A 17720-nucleotide genomic window follows, 5' to 3' on the forward strand; every position below is an offset into this window, starting at 1 on the left:
ACACTCTGAAATAAATGCAGGTCATTATACTAAATTGCATAACTAGGCAATTTTAAGTTTAGATGATGTAAATTGTTAAGTTCATCCCCCAACAAAGTCATATGGTAGATGCTGATCTCTGTTACATAAATTTGTTTGACAATTTGGTGATTATTGAAAGATGGTATAATGTAAAAAGAAAATGCCTAATCCTGGCTCTTGTAGTCTTAGTATGTCATTTAATCTCAGTATATCTGAGTTTCTCTGTAACATAAGGAAGATACTTGCACAATTCATTTTAGAAAATTTTAGGTACTATTCTTGTTAAAAAGCACACCAATGACACTGGAGGGAATATGTAAAGGGAAAGAAGTGATTGGGGAACGGAATAGTGTATATTTAAGCAGAATCCTTATTTTTTTTATATATATATCTAATGCTGCCTGGAAAGTTTATTGCATAAGTATTTTACATATTTGCAAAAATTATTGAATTATCAGTTAAAAATCATTTAGCTAATATCTGCAAATATAGCATAATAATACTTTTATCTAATGGAGTAAACTTCAGTTGACACTGATGCAGGGTTATAATAGAGTATTTGCAGATACAGATCAAGTGTTTGGTAAAATGAACACTTAAAGTTTTACAAAACATGAAAAAGTAAATTTGACTGCTTTGAACATTTCAGTATTAAAATATAAAAGATCTTATGGAATATTTTCTACTGAACATTAAAGACATAACTGGACAGGGAACTCATTTGTTGACAATTTGTAAACTGAATATTAACAGTTAAGAATGCAAGCAGTTGATGGATTTTTTAAATTCAATTTTCAATTAATTTTTATTCATTTTTTAGAATCTCCCAACTATAAGGTATAGGTTATTCCTTAAAAGTTAGTTTGCAACCCTTTAATTCTTTAGCATTTTGCTATCAAAGGGAATCTAGAAGTAAATTTTTGTATCAAGAATGATTTAAGATTATATCATTAATGCTCTGATTTTTAAAATATTTTGTTACAGTAATCAGTTACCAATTATATAGATTACCGTACACTTCGCATCTCATTTTTTCTTTCAGTGTAACTGGGAAGTAGGCAGGGCAAGTATTTATTATTAATATAGAATAGTCTAGTGACCTTCTAAGCATATCTCTTGAAATATGTTGCAGTTGAAGTGCCAGGTGGTAAAAGCCAGTTTTCTGATTTACAGTCCACCTTGTTTAGTGTTTTATGGATAGAAAATAGGATATTCAAGTGGTTAGGTATCTAGACTAGTTTTCTTATAGGTTTGGAGATCTTAAGTTTCATTCAAGCTTTGACAATTGGTTATTTAGTGTATATCTTATTTTATACGGATTTTTTTTTTTTTTTTTAAATCTTAAGGACAAAACTAAGCTTCTTAAAATCCATCCAGAAAGATTAGCACAGGCAGTCTTGGGAAACAGAAAAGGCTTGAAAATTGGGCGCAAATGTTAAGTGGCTGAAGAGCTTTAGCCTACGAAATAATTCGTTTGAAAGTTCATCAGTTTTACATTGTATGTAAAATATAAACCAGTATTACATTGTACATAAAAATGAAGAGGTGATTATTTGTGAATAACATCCTCACAAACTCGCAAATTTAATTTTGGGTACAGTGTAAGAAAGGACTACTTATTACAAATTTCCACTCTAGACGCACACCACACGCGTTTCCTGAGGTCTCCCCCTCCTCTCGCGGTGGTTCATTATGCTCAGGTTCAGCTAGTCCATGGACCAGCGCCTCGGTTCCCTGGAGGTTTCATTTCCGCTGCCATTGCTGTTGAGGGAAGGTGGGGCCTGCCAGACCTTTGACAGGTCAGGTATCAATTACATTCAGTCTCTTCAAATGTTCTCTCCGTGTTTTACAAATACCTTTAATATGGTTTAGTCACCGTAAGATCTGCGTGCTGCCTTCATGGGTGCGCAAGTGTTAGTAAACGGGGTGGCTCCTCTGCTGCCGCCCTGCGTGAGGCCAGGATTCTCTGCTCCAATCCTGAGGTGCATTCTCATCCGGGTGGTCGACTAACAGCCAGTGTCCTGTGCTGACTACGTCATCACGTGCGGACCGCGCACGCTGGAACGCGTGTCTCCCGCGCTCCAAGCGCGGAAGACGCGCGTGTGCGGTTGCCGGAAGGCAGCGTGGCAAAAACGAGCATGGCGTGTTTTAGCGCCCCAGAGAACTTCATCGTTTTCAGAATGCTGTAGTCTGTTCGAAAGCCAACAGTGGCCATAAATGGTGTTTGTTAATTTTTCTCAAAAACGAACTTCCAGACACCTGAATAGTGTGGTGCTGGTTCACCTTTAAGAAACCACTCTGATGGGAACACGTGCCCTATTCAGAGATATGTGGAGTAGGTTGAGCAGAGTTAATAATTAGGCGAGGGTAGGGTTAATAATTAGGAGGGGGTATTAATATTTATGAGCACCATTATCTAACTTAGTTTAAATAATTTTTAAAAGACTTCAGTTTTTGTTTTTTGAGGGTTTTTTGTTTGTTTTTTGGGGGGGTTGCAAATAGATATGTCAATACTCATTTAAAAATTTGAAACACTGAAAAAATGTTTTTGATCTTTGTGTATGTTTCCAAGAGTTTGTAGTTATTTTTCTTCAAAGGTAGACTCATAACTTCTTTTCCACTACTATGGAGATTATTTTCGGGCAAGATGTTTGGTTCCATTCATTGTATTAGTGAATGCAGTGTATGGTTATAACATACTTACCAGTGATGTAATAACGGTACTTAAGTTAATTTCACTTTCAGTAAGAAATTAAGACTGTTCTCACAATTAGTACTTTATTTCCTAAAGTGATTTATTATTTATTTAGTACATGAGACTTTGAGATAAATCTACTTTCTGGGAATTTATAGGAGATCAGTGTGGTTTAGTAGAAGCACTTTGTTTAGGAGTTAGAAATCTGCTTTGAATCTCATTTGATAACTAGCTGTTTGATGTCTTCCAAGTTATTCGTCTCTGATTCTCCATTTTAGCATCTGTAAGATAAAAAAGATAATTTTGTTAGGAAAAATTGAGATAGTTTGATTGAGAAGTTCTTAGTAAGCTGTTTAAGGAAAATCCGAAGGTATAAAATATGTTTACAAAAGAATATATGTTTACAGTGTTAGATGTGAGTTTGAAAATGTAAGTTCCATTTTTTTAAAGACCTCAGTATCCCAACCCTATTGAATTACTTGTAAAATTATCACAATTCCTAAATTATTGAAAACCAAATTCTCTGTTGTGTATAAACTAAGTAAAGTGCACATAAATGTTATTCAATTAAAGGGTTACTTAATTTATATAAGTTTTTTGTCATGTATTTTCCTAAATAATAAAAGAATATAAGTCCCATACTGTTTTATAAATTCTTTATAATCATGCAAGTAGACTTCATACTTGAGGATATTAGAAATAATAGTCATTGTAAAATTATTTTCACTCATATAAATTGTTAGTCTCTTACACACATGTATAAACATCAGATAAAAAATTACAGAGGCAGTGTCAGATAGTGTAAAACTGCTAGTCTGGTGTCATTGAGGCCTGGGTTTAGGTTAATTTTACATATTTCTATTGAGGCACTTCTTTTGGGCGAGGAACAGTGAGGGAGTACAACGTTTTACACAATATTATACTCGCCTGAAAGAGGCAATTAAGCTAGATTCTGAAACATGGGTAAAATTTGGACAATCAGAGACTTTGGGGAAGGTTGCATAGAAATAGGCATAGCGTTGACAGGACCTAGTTTTTAGATGTTAAGAAATCCTTGTTGGCTAGAGTTAAAAATGGATAATGGGGGACGCCTGGGTGGCTCAGTTGGTTAAGCATCTGCTTTCGGCTCAGGTCATGATCCCAGGGTCCTGGGATCGAGTCCCGCATCAGGCTCCTTGCTCGGCAGGGAGCCTGCTTCTCCCTCTGCCTCTGCCTGCCTCTCTGTCTACCTGTGCTCGCCCACTCTCTCTCCCTTTGTCTCTGACAAATAAATTAAAAAAAAAATGGATAATGGTCAGTAAGGCTGGAATAAAAGGATGGGGTAGCTCCAAGGGTGACGTGAAAACAAAGTATAGGAGTTTGGATTGACTATCAGGCTGTACTAAGCCACTCAAGACGTGTGATCAATTCTATGATTGCAGCCATGGTTTCAGGATGATACTAGCATTAGTTGTCTTACTAACTTTAAAGTTAGTCACATTGTTGGGCGCCTGGGTGGCTCAGTGGGTTGGGCCGCTGCTTTCAGCTCAGGTCATGATCTCAGGGTCCTGGGATCGAGTCCCGCATCGGGCTCTCTGCTCAGCAGGGAGCCTGCTTCCCTCTCTCTCTCTCTCTGCCTACCTCTCCATCTACTTGTGATTTCTCTCTGTCAAATAAATAAATAAAATCTTTAAAAAAAAAAAAAAAGTTAGTCACATTGCCTTTGGGACCTTCTGAAGATTAAAATTCTTCTTTTTTTTTTTTTTTCCTAAGGCCATTCTTTGAGTTCTATGACACAAAGATAGTTCTTTCTTTTATTTGAGAAAATCAGCAATGAGAAATTAATGTTTTAAAGAAATTAGTGGCTGCTCCTTTAGTTCCTCCTCTTACTTCAGTAAGAAATTTACATCTTTTAAACTGCAGATTCTTTTAAATGTTTTATAATATAACTAAGTTTCTTTGACAAGATTCTGTTTATGTCCATCCTTGATGGTATTAAATGTTTTTGAATAAAAACTATATAAATCTATTTCTTGCCATTTCAGATTCACAGTACAAATTGGAAAGGAAGTTAGACATCTCCTGGGTTTTTCTTCTAGCTCCAAGTCTGTAATTCAGATATATTTTTTACACTTTATTTGATTAGCCTTTTAAATTAGCTTTTAAAAACCACTTTTAAGTAAGTTTTAGCTAACAGCTCAAACTGTTTTTAGAAATAGGTAAAGAGTTGTTACTAGGTAGTTTCTCCTTTCTAGGTAGAGAATGATTACTGATAATGATTTATTGACCTAATATGGTTCTATGGGAATTTGGGAATAGACATAAAGGGATTTTTTCTGTTTCTAAACTGGTTGTCTTTATCAATATATTTTCACTGCTGGAATTACCCAGAAGTATATTTGTATTAGTTTTTTTTTTTTTGAAGAGGGTAACTTGAACAGTGATTTACTTGGGCTAATACTGTTTTTTTCATTTTCGAATAGTTGGAATAGGTAATGGGAAAGAAGCAATTGAAAGTGCAGCTGCATTTCTCTTCAAGACATTTCACTTGAAGGACTGTGTTGGTCACAAGGAGACAAAGGCTATCAAACAGATGTTTGGTCCCTTTCCGTCGTCATCTGCCACTGCAGCTTGTAATGCTACTAATCGAATTACTTCTCGTTTTCATCAAGACAATCTCACTGCTCTTATCCAGATGACAGAAGAAGAAGATGATAGAGTTTTATTTGGTAAAAATTTAGCATTTTCATTTGACATGCATGATTTGGACCACTTTGATGAACTGCCAATAAATGGTGAACCCCAGAAAACTATAAGCCTTGATTATAAGAAGTTTCTGAATGAACATTTTCAGGAGCATTCCACCCCAGAGCTTAAACCTGTGGAAAAAACAAATGATTCCTTTTTGTGGTGTGAAGTTGAGAAGTACTTAAATGCAACTCTAAATGAGATGGCTGAAGCAACAAGAATAGAAGATCTTTGCTGTACTTTATATGATATGCTTGCTTCCGTTAAAAGTGGTGATGAACTTCAGAATGAGGTATAGTGGAAATTATTGAAGTTTTATATTAGTATGAATATATGAGTAATGTGAGTTATTTTAATAACCTTTTTAAACATGCATAGTTATCAAAGATAATTTAATATTATGCTGATGTAAAATAAGTAGCCAAATGGTTTATATAGTATGCATGTGTGTCTTTCTAGTAAGTAGTTGTAGGAGGACTGTGAGCACAATGAATAAGCGAAGACTTAGAGAACATCCATATGTCCTGGTTATTGGGAAAGTCCTGGTTAAATCTGTTGTTATTATAATAATTGTAGGGTTTCTTCTTCAAAATGTGTATAGGTTTAAATGAATCATATGATTACTGTGCTAATAAGTGTTTTGTATTTCTAAGAGTTATTTGATAAAATGCAATAAATTTCAAAGTATGAGAAATTTTTTCCATATATTGAGTGACCCACTGATTTAGAAAAATATTTTTTCACTAGTTTGTATGTTTGAAAGAACAAACTTTGAAAAACAGACTGATCTGGAAGTAACTGGACTAATTTATATTACTTAGTAAAAAACTGTCTTTATAAGTTTTTTATATCACATAAAGGAAAATAAAATTTTAATTCCTTTCTGTGCCACAGTTTACTTAATGTTATTTAAAATGATGAATTACTCTTACAGTTACCTGAAAAGTTTATCTTAAAGTTTTTAGTTTTGCTCTTAGTACTGGCATTGTTTTCCTTTCTTGTTATAAATTTAATGTAATGTCAACCCAATATTAATACTGGATAAATTAGGTGAGTAACGTATTTAATGAAGGATTAACAGAAGTGATATACTGTTGCAGAGTAGGTGTAGGTTTTAAAATCAGACACTCTTTCCTTTCTCTACCAAAGTCTTGGTAGTAAGGCTCTAGGTAATTGAATAGCTCTCACAGGGCTATGAAAACAAAGGTAATAGAATTATTATAAGACTTAAATGATCTGTCAATAATGTGAAATGATAAGTAGCACTTAGTAAATGCTCATTACATGGTAGCTGTATTATTTATTGTTATTATTATTTTAAATCACATCAAGTATCAGGAATACAGGTAATATTAGGGTTTTTTTTTCAGAGAAAAATCAATTTAGGAAATTAGCTAAACAGAGGAGGTCTGACCCCATGGTAATGTTAGGTATTAGGCCGATTAGCTTTAGTTTGGAAGTAAGTTACTGTATTTTTAATTCTGTGATCAGTTTCATTTCTCTTGACTTCTTTGCAATTTATATCAAGATACGTTCCACATTTGTAAATGGTTTTGCTCTAATATTCTGTAAATAATAATGTTTTAAAAATTGGGATTTATAAAGAAAATCCTACTGATACTTCTTTATCATAATTGAATACATAGTTTTCTTGTTATGATTTTAGTAGACTGAAACTTATAAACATATAACTAATGGAAATTTTATTTTCTGAGTTAGCCGTAAAACTATTCCTTCAGTTCTGAATATCAGCAGTGAAGTTTGTATTTACTTCCTTGCCACAGTTTTTAAGTAGTAACTGAATCTGATTGTTGGACAGAGACTGTTTTTTAGTTCTTAAACTGAAGTTCTCATGTTTTTCGTAATCTAGCTCAGTAATCATAATCTAGCTTAGTACAAGGTCAGACTTAATTCATGCATCCATCCATTCATTCTATATTTATTGTATGGTTATTATGTGTGACGGACTAGTTACTGGACATAGAAGGATGAGTAAGGTAGCAGCCTTACTCTGAGGGAATTCATTGTACATTAGGAGGAGGCATAGCATTAAATAATTGTACTCAAATACCATAGGCATTATGATACTACAGTTGACCCTTAACACAGGTATTAGACGCATTGGGGCCAGTGCATTTCTGCCCCTTGCACAGGCAGAAGTCCATCTATAGCTTTAGACTCACCCCCCAGAACTTAACTACTAATAGCCTACTGTTGATTGGAAGACTTATTGATAATGTTGATTAGCAGATATTTTGTGTATGTATTGTATACTATCTTCTTACAATAAAGTAAGCTAGAGAAAAGAAAATGTTAAGAAAATCATAAGTAAGAGAAAATAAATTTATAGTCATGTACTGTGTTTTAAATATTTTTTTTTAAAGATTTTATTTATTTACTTGACAGACAGAGATCACAAGTAGGCAGAGAGGCAGGCAGAGAGAGAGGAGGAAGCAGGCTCCCTGCGGAGCAGAGAGCCCGATGTGGGGCTCGATCCCAGGACCCTGGGATCACGACCTGAGCCGAAGGCAGAGGCTTTAACCCACTGAGCCACCTAGGCGCCCCAGTCATGTACTGTGTTTATTGAGAAAAAACCCATATAGAAGTGGATCCACACAGTTCAAACCTGTGTTGTTCCCAGGTTAACTGTATATAGAAACAAAATGGGGCGTAAAAGAACTAATAGATGTGTTGGGGGTTACTGTGGTAGGAAAAGTATTCATAGAGGAGGTTAATCTTGAGCCACGTCTTAAAATATGACAAGATTTAATGTCTTCAAGTGGACCAGAAAGGTAGGGAACCTATTTTAAATGTGAGCAAGAATGCGGTGTTTTTAAAGAGCTGTAGTCTGTACAGTGAGGATGCCAGGCGTAAAAGGCATGTGGCTGAGAGACAGGGATGGGCAGACAGAAGGGTCAGAGGAAGTAAGGCTTTGTATACCTTGTTAAGTTGTACTGTGAGCCACTCTAAAACCTATCCATACACCCTGTATGGTCTGGTTCAGTCATTTTTCAACCGGTGTTTAATGGACAGTTTAACATGTAAGTGAATATTTCACAATCTACCAGTGGCTTGAGTAATGGAGTTTTAAATGATTCATCTAGTGTTTTGGTTTTTCTAACTGTGAATAAATTAAATAATTATTAAGATAGTTCTTAAAAATTTTACAGTATATGTATCATACTTTATATATTTGACTCCTTTCTGAGCAATTATAGTTTTACAGCAAATTTTCCTTATAATTTTGAAGTAATTCTTGAATAGAAAATGTTTCATTACAGTTAATCTTCACCATGTTATTTTCACTTTAAGGTGTGCTATACCTTATGTGTTATTTTTTGACTCTGACATTCTTTACTTTTAAGTCTGGAAAGGGTGTAATTAAAAGAGTTATCAGTATATGTGATAGCATGATTAATTTCCATTTCTTTTTGAGGTTTTAGTTGACTCTGGAGTAGTAATATTTAAATAAACACACTATGTGCTGTTGCTCCAGAAATTTAGCAGAACCATAGAAATAGATCTTTACATATAATGTGAGAGGAGTATGTCAAAAGCTATGTCTATGATGAAGGCATTTTTTTTTTCCTCAACACAGGATTTCCCAATTCTGCATTTAGTTTCTTGACCTAATGACTGATGATAAAGCTAAGGACTGGCTATTTAAAGGGCTTTTTTCCCCCCCAAAGACCTTTGTATTATTGTTGAAGTAGTATTGGAAGCATGAGAATAAAAAGTGTGTGCATATGATGACATTTACCACAAAGGTGGTGCAAGAGAGAGTTTCTAGTCTGAAATGTGTGGAGAGAAGTAATCCTAATCACAGTAGTCATAACAGTAAGGCAGCTTTTGCTTGTCTGCTGTTTGACTTAAGCATTATGTTAAGTGGTATGCGTACGTTACCTCCTTTAATCTTTAAAAGCAATACTTTGAGGTAAGCAGTGTTGGATTAAAAGCTGTTAGAAACTTTTAAGCACTGAAAAGGTTACATTCTGAGGCACTTCACCTCCCCTCCCATAAGTTATTAAAAAAATCATAATAAAGCAAATATAAGAAATTCTAATAAACTTTCATTTGTACCATTGTAGTTAAGTTGAAGTCTTTTTCAAATATCAGATTCTTTAAAAGTGTTTTTCTTATTTTTTGGTACCTCTGCTTTGCTGGTACTTATTTAAGGAACTACTCTGGTGGCTTTATGTATTATTGCTTACTAGGAGTTAAAGCTATTTTATAGAAATGTTGGGAAATTTCCCGAAGGTTACAGAATAAGTAGTGAATCCCGGATTTAAATTCAGACATTCTGACTCCACTGTGGTGTACTTTCTTTGCCAAAAGAGTAAATCTGTACATCATGCTGTATTTGGTGCTTTGAAACATAAAGCATTTTAAATATATTGAGGAATCTTTGGTGTTTACTCTAATTCACAATTGCATTAGAAACCATGTTTTGCCCTTTTAGAGAGTTCCAAATACTGAAATTGAAATACTGAGTTGGCTGAAATAAGAGAAAGGATGAAAACTTATTAAGGATGAGTTTCAGTATTTCTGCAGAGAATTAGTTATACTTGAAGTACTTTTATGTTTTAGTGGCTATTTAACTAATACAACAGCCCACTTCTTAGGTTTCCCAATACCCTCATCTTTACCTGCCCTACCTAACAACTCTAAGGGCTTCTTTTCACCTCTCATTTCTAGTCCTCTTTCTGTTAAGGCTACACGCATTATGATTAATCCTTAGAATTTGATTGGAGTAGAGATTCTTTAAGGTTCTTTATGCTCTTGAGGTATATTTACTTTAAAAAATATTTCTTAGCATTAGAGCATTTTAGCCATCAGAAGCAAGTAAGATTTGAACATTCCATATTATTTTCTTAATCAAGACCTGTCATGATTAGTACAGACATCTTCCTGTTGCTGGTGTTCCATAACCAGAATTGTAGCAGTCAGGTTAGTCCTCCTGGGATCATGTAATGAACTTTGAAAATCGACTTAGATTAGTAACAGGAAGTATGTACTGTGTTTTCAGTGCCTTTTATGTGTGGACCTGGACCAGGCTGTCTTCCTCAACATAACCAGTTTCTTTATAGTCCTGCATGGTACATATAGAATCCTCTGTATAAAGATAGAAACAAAACAAAACTGAGACACATGGGTTTCCTAAAGTGATATAAGCGAGACTGGTTGAAATTCTGGGACTTTCTTCTGAACTTAGGCCTATTGTTCTATCCAGTATACCATTAGATTCTTTTTGAAGAGAAGAGCACTGACTAGCAAGGTGGTTGGAAGGAAATTCTTTTCTTACAAAGCCAGGCCAAATTCTGTTTGCTTACCTATGATTGACCACGGGCAAACTACTAAGCCTTTATAAACATCAGCTCCATATTTGTAAAATATCTGCGTAGGAATTTTGCTGTTGGGATTTGTGAGATAATATATATGAAGTATTTAGCATAATGTTTCACAGACGGTAGGCTTTCAAATGTTCCTTTCTTGCCTTCCATGCTAATGAGCATCATATATTTATACATATCAAAGTTTTATTAGATTATATACTCTATTATAGATCAGTATATAAAATTTTATCTATGCCTTATATATATATGTTTCAAGTAATAAAATGATGTTAAAGGCTAAGTCTTAATTCAGAGAATTGTTATTTTTCACCACTTTTTCTGTTTGCTTTTTAAGTCTCACTAATCCTAAAGAAAATCTTTTGAATTTAATTTTTGAAGTGGTTCTGATTTTCACAGTCTTTGTTAAAATAGAAAAGCTGTTAATAGAAAGACACTTGAGAATATTGGAGATCTATTGAAGATGTATTGGAGTCTACGTTATCTCTTGGTATTCTTTCAATATTAAATGCTATTGGAGAGTTTTTAATACTGATACAAATATTGATAGAGTTATTGTATAATCAGTTCTTAGAAAAAGTGAATTTTGAGTTGTATTGATATGATCATAGTTTGCTTTTGTGTATATGGGGCTTATTCTTTATAGCATTTGTGATTTGACATTTGCTATTAGCATTATCTCTTGACGCTTTGCAGATGGTGTTACTTGACTCATTCAAGTTCACTTCTGAATTTAACCCTGTTCCAGACATGTGTCTGATCCTAAGAAGTACGAATTATTTGGTTAGATTGTCTTCTGAGGGAAGACTGTATTTTTTTTTAGTACTTATTTGCATTATAAAGGATTCCAACATTCTTGTGAAATTTTGATATAGAATAATTAGCATGGTTTAATTTGGTGGTTCTTGAACATTTTGTTCTCAAAACTCATTTACACTCTTAAGAATTACTGAGGACCTCCTAGAACTTTTCTTTATGTTGTTTATCAGTATGTTCTATTGATATTGTATTAGAAATTAAAACAAAAAAATTTAATACATTAAATGATTTAGTATTTTAGGATAATTCTAAATTGTTGACACTAATATACTTCATTTGTTATATTAATATAAGGAATATTTTTATTAAAAATAACTTTCCTAAAATAACAAAATACAGTTGGAAGAATGGCATTGTATATCTTTTTTCAAATTATTTAAACATCTAGCTTAATAGAAGACAACTAGGTTCCCATATGTGCTTCTGCATTTAGTCAATTCTGATATCTTGCATTATACCTCTGCAAAACTCAACTGACTTTACACTCATGGGAGGATGTGAGTGAATGAGGCAAATAATATTTTAATTAAATAAAATATACTAATATTAAATTTATTATATTAAATAATAATGTTATTTATTTTTAATAATAATTTTGACCTCACAGACCTCTTAAAAGGATCTTAGAGATTCCAGACCACACTTTGAAAACCACTGATTTAATGTATATAATGCAGTCTGACAAGGAGGATATAATGATGATTTTGGTATCTAGAATAGGGTATTTAAAATATTATTATGCTGAATGATACCATTAATGTTTTATGAAAAGATTTTTCATCTATTTGATGTTGTATATTCTTTTTGGTGGATTTAGCAGTGTTGAATAATACAAAGACACTGACATCAGCCAGGTTAGAATTAAAATAGTGTCCCTTCAGCTGTGAGGACCAAATGTGTGTTGCCTTTTCTAGAGTCTTTCCATCAATGATCAGAAGAGACTTTTTTCCAACCAAATCTGAATGGAGAGCTGCCACTGGGTAAAATTACACTTTTAAGATGTAGAGAATAGGGGCGCCTGGGTCGCTCAGAGGGTTAAGCCTCTGCCTTCGGCTCAGGTCATGATCTCAGGGTCCTGGGATCGAGCCCTGCATCAGGCTCTCTGCTCAGCGGTGAGCTTGCTTCCCCCCTCTCTCTCTGCCTGCCTCTCTGCCTACTTGTGATCTCTGTCTGTCAAATAAATAAAATCTTTAAAAAAAAAAAAAAAAAAAGATGTAGAGAATCTTTGCAGTCATAGAATTTCTCCACCCAATCTAGTATTTGTGGGTCTAGCATTCTGTCAAAATGGTGGTGCCCCTATAATGAGGTCTACTTATTGTAATGAAGAGAGTTTTTTTTTGTTTGTTTGTTTTTTAGAAGATATCCCATTCCTGGGATGTAGGTGGCTCAGTGGGTTAAAGCCTCTGCCTTCGGCTCGGGTTATAGTCTTAGGGTCCTGGGATCGAGCCCCGCATTGGGCTCTACGCTTGGCAGGGAGCCTGCTTCCTCCTCTCTCTCTCTCTGCCTACCTCTCTGACTACTTGAGATCTGTCTGTCAAATAAATAAATAAAAATAAAAATCTTAAAAAATAAATAGAAGATTTCCCATTCCTTTCTTGAATAGTTCTCTTAAAACTTGTTTGTTGAGGGGCGCCTGGGTGGCTCAGTGGTTAAAGCCTCTGCCTTTGGCTGAGGTCATGATCCCAGGGTCCTGAGATGGAGCCCCACATCGGGCTCTTTGTTCTGCGGGGAGCCTGCTTCCTCCTCTCTCTCTGCCTGCTTCTCTGCCTACTTGTGATCTCTGTCTGTCAAATAAATAAATAAAATCTTAAAAAAAAAAAAACTTGTTTGTTGAACTGATACTATTTCTGTTAAATCTGCTATTTAGTCCTGTATTTCTACAGTGAGGCAACAAAGTTGTAAGCATCTGCTCTTTTACATGAGGATATTTTATGCATATGGTGGTAGTTACGTTTTCGCTCCCTTACCATTTTGTTTAAGTGTAAAACTCAGTTTTCTTCTGTGTTGCCTTTTAATCCATTATCAAAACAATTTTGATACAGTTATTCAGTGGTCCGTAGATCTACCAATATGGACATATACAATGCTTTTCATCATCTTGTCTTTAAGGATATTAAACTGTGAGTTACCTTGCCAGTTTAAGAACAATTAACCTAATAATCTCATAGGAAAATTAACTAAGACTATTTTTTCATGACTTTATTTAGCAAATCCTATTCTTTTTGTTGTTGTTACATTGCTATGTATTAATTCTAAGCTTATAGTTAAGTAGTTTTCACAATCTATCATTGTATCTCTTCTGTTTTCTTTTTCAAAATTGGGGAATTTTGCCTTTCTCTGGCACTTGTGATTTTCTTCATTATTTCTCAGAGATAGCAGTGATTATGCTTGAAATCCTTGCCTGTTTAAAACAGAGGAAATGGTATCTCACTGTTTAATTACATTTTTTTTAACAACTGAGGCTAACTTTTTTTTTTCATTTATTTGTAGGCCATTTACTGTTTGCTTGTTTTTCATTTGATGAATTTGTTTTTTATTTATATGATTTATAATGAGATTAAAAAATTTTTGCACATGTTTTTAAGTATTTCAAGTTGGCAAATCTTTCATCTTTTTACATAGGAATCTTCTTTTGGCGTTAGATTGCTTAGAAAGGCAATCCCCAAGACATGATTGAATATACCATGTTTTTTGAACTTTCTTCCCTTTTAGTCTCACAGGTTTTAAATAGAATGTTATTTGGATCAGATGTCTCTTTTCTCTGTATTTGATTAATGGATACATAACTGAATATGTCCATATGGCATACTCTAAAGTGGTAGAGCCATTTTTTCCCAAGACTCTTGTCACTTCCACATTGCTTACCATTCTAGGTTGTTCATTTCTACATTTACTTGATAAGCAATGAAGTTTTCATGAGGAAAATGAAGAATCATTTGTTCTACTTATAGCTAAATGTGAAATTTAAGAAAGGTCAAAATAGGTGAAATATTTCACCTGTTATAATTGGTCTCAAGTTTTATAACCTGTAATAGAAAGCTTTAGCTATATTTTGTATTTACCTTGATTGTGTGTTGCCTTTGTTCCTCTTTTTATGGCTCCAGTTATTAAAATGATAGGTTGAAAGGACGTGATAAAACAAATATAAATTTATGTACTTGTAATCAGGAGTACTGTTAATTCTGGATAGGAAAATCTGGTTTAGTAGCTACATTTGTTTAACAAAAATATATTTTAACCAGTCACTATTTCCTGCTTTATTTTTTGGTCACATTTAGGTTTTAAGCATATTTTACTCGTATAAGAAAACAGAGATGTCATACGTGATGATAAAATCCATTTTTTAAAAAGATTATTTATTTGAGAGAGCGAGTTTACAACTGTGGGAGAAGAGGCAGAGAAGCAGAATCTCCATTGAGCACAGGGCCTGAGAGCAAGGGTGGGGATATGGGGCTTGTTCTCATGATCCTGAGATCATGACCTGAGCCGCAATCAAGAATAGGATGCTTGGGACGCCTGGGTGGCTCAGTTGGTTGGACGACTGCCTTCGGCTCAGGTCATGATCCTGGAGTCCCGGGATCGAGTCCCGCATCGGGCTCCCAGCTCCATGGGGAGTCTGCTTCTCTCTCTGACCTTCTCCTCGTTCATGCTCTCTCTCACTGTCTCTCTCTCAAGTAAATAAATAAAATCTTTAAAAAAAAAAAAAAAAAAAAAAAAAGAATAGGATGCTCACCTGATTGATTCATCCAGGTTTCCCAGAACCATTTGTTGTAGGTAAATGAGTGTCCATCTGTTGGACAAAACTCCATCTCCACCTCTTAATAAAACTATAGCTTAAACTCACAATGAAGACTTAAACACTTGCTGTTATTAATCTGTTACTAGTCTGTGGCAGTAATGGATTTCAAACCATTTTGCTCTTCATTGGAATGGTTATTCAAAGAGTAGGGCGTTTTGCCAAATTTCATACTTTTTTCCTCTTATTTTTCTGTTTGGCTGTTTACTCATTCATTCATTCATTCATTCATTTTCTACTGTTTATCAAATACTCTTAGGTTTTTGGGAACAAAAAGGAAATCCAACAAAGTTTAACTAACCGACTCTCATTACCTTGTTTCTTTGGTTTCTCTTAGAATGTCCATAAATGTATGTATGTGTACCTATGTGTGTGTGTATACACACACACATATATGTTTATAAGGAGAATGGGAAAGAAAATTGTGTTTGACATAATGAATAATAATATGACTAATTTGGGAGAGCACATGCATTTATATGCTGAGAGATATCTGTAATATATTGATATGTTAAAGAATTAAGATAAACGCATTTTATTAGTAAAATAAAGGATAAATTTCTTGTTTTGATATGTGAAATTACTAAAAACATTTTAGGTGTTTCAATTGTCAATTTGTAAACAAATGATTATTAGATTTAGAAATTGCTCTGAGCATTCATTTAAATCTTTAATACATTAATTGTGTTCAGCTTTACACATACATGCACACATATTTATACACATACATGTAAGGACTAAATTTATTTACTCCAAGGCAGTTAAAATCAACGTATTTTCTAAGAATCAAGGAAACTATCAATTTGCCATGAAAATATAAAGCAAGCTTTTAATTATACAGTGGTATCTAGCTGTAACCTTACTTAAATACATCTAATTAATTATAGCATGTGAAGAATGAATAGGTTCACATTCCAAGTAGTTTTAATTAAGTTGTAAGTGACCTTGGTTTTAGCTTTGTGTTAGATTAAGTACCTGTAAATAATGAACATTAGTTATTCTGAAAATATAATTTATCTAATTTTCTGTAGTACAGCAACAATTTGCATAACACATTTTTCTTGAGAGAAAAATAATTCTGAATAAATGGTGTCCTAATTTTCATGGTCATTTTCTTATGTATTTAAGACTTTATTTTGGGGGGTATGAATATTTAATAATCTTTTATGCCACAAACCAAATAAGAATAATTTACAATGTTATTAATATACTGTGCTTTATGTAATTATTCTTATACTCAGTTCCACATGGACTGTTAATTCAAAGCTATTTTCATTTACTTAGCTTTTAACATTTTCTTTTATTACACTTCATTATTCTTAGTTTTCAATATGCATATCTTTTTCATTTGACATGCAAATCTAAAATAGCTTCTTATCTCAAAAGAATATGTTCTCTAAATTGAACATTTTTTTTCTTTAGATACAGTGTTTACTATAATGTATGACATATGCTGTTTAGTACACACAGTGGAGGTGTAGATACAGCTTTAATTTTTACAATGTATATCTCTGTATAATTAAAAAAGAAAATACATGTATTTGCTTTAATTCATGGGAACTAAATGCCTCCTTTTTTTCTTGAAGCTTTATTCATTGGGTACTGGTGCATTATATGGTTTTTTGATCCTCCTTGTATGCTTAGAATCCCAGCCCAAGTAGAGTATTTGAAATTATCCTGTTTTAATGGCTAAGGTTATTACACCTTCATAAAATAAACTTCAGAAGCTTCCTTTCTTTCTCCTTTTTCAAAAATGTTTCTATAAGAAAATGATTATGTCTTTCATGAAAGTTTGATACAACATCTGGTCTGGTGTCTTTTTGGAAGGTAGACTTTAATTACCAATTCAGATTTTACAACAGTTGTTGGCTTATTCAGATTTTTTATTAGTTAAGTCAAGTTTGAAAATTATACTTTTAATGAGATTAGCCATTTAATCTGAGTACTCAAGCTTTTTGCTCTAGAAGTATTTATAATGTTCTCTTATTTAAAAAAAAGATGTTAACAGTTTTTAGTTGGATTGCTCCTTTCTTCCTTTTCTCTATTTTCTCTTTAGTGATAGAGGAATGTTTGTTTTATTTTCAGAGAACTACTTTTGGTTTTGTCGCTCTTCTGTTTATCCCCCCCACACACATATGCTTTGGCTCATATTAATATAGCATGTATTAGTTTTAAATAATAAGGCTTGTGGCAGTTTTCCAACCTTTAGATACGTAAGGATTGGGATAAAGCCCAATGGCCTTCTAGTAACACCCAGGTATAACAGATCTATTTGTATCACAGTGGAGATGGGTTTCTTTACTTGTTTTCT

At 33.6% G+C, this 17720-nt stretch overlaps 1 protein-coding gene across 1 annotated transcript in view; it reads left to right on the forward strand.

Moving 5' to 3' along the window:
- Window positions 1–17720, forward strand: part of ASCC3 (activating signal cointegrator 1 complex subunit 3) — a 344503-nt gene that overhangs the window by 29345 nt on the left and 297438 nt on the right. Inside the window, exon 4 of the mRNA XM_059177004.1 lies at window positions 5179–5735. Within this exon, the coding sequence (XP_059032987.1) occupies window positions 5179–5735 (557 nt within the window). The remainder of the gene's footprint in view (window positions 1–5178; window positions 5736–17720) is intronic.

This window comes from Mustela lutreola, chromosome 6 (assembly GCF_030435805.1).
Source record: "Mustela lutreola isolate mMusLut2 chromosome 6, mMusLut2.pri, whole genome shotgun sequence".
In the NCBI taxonomy this organism is placed as follows: Eukaryota; Metazoa; Chordata; class Mammalia; order Carnivora; family Mustelidae; genus Mustela; species Mustela lutreola.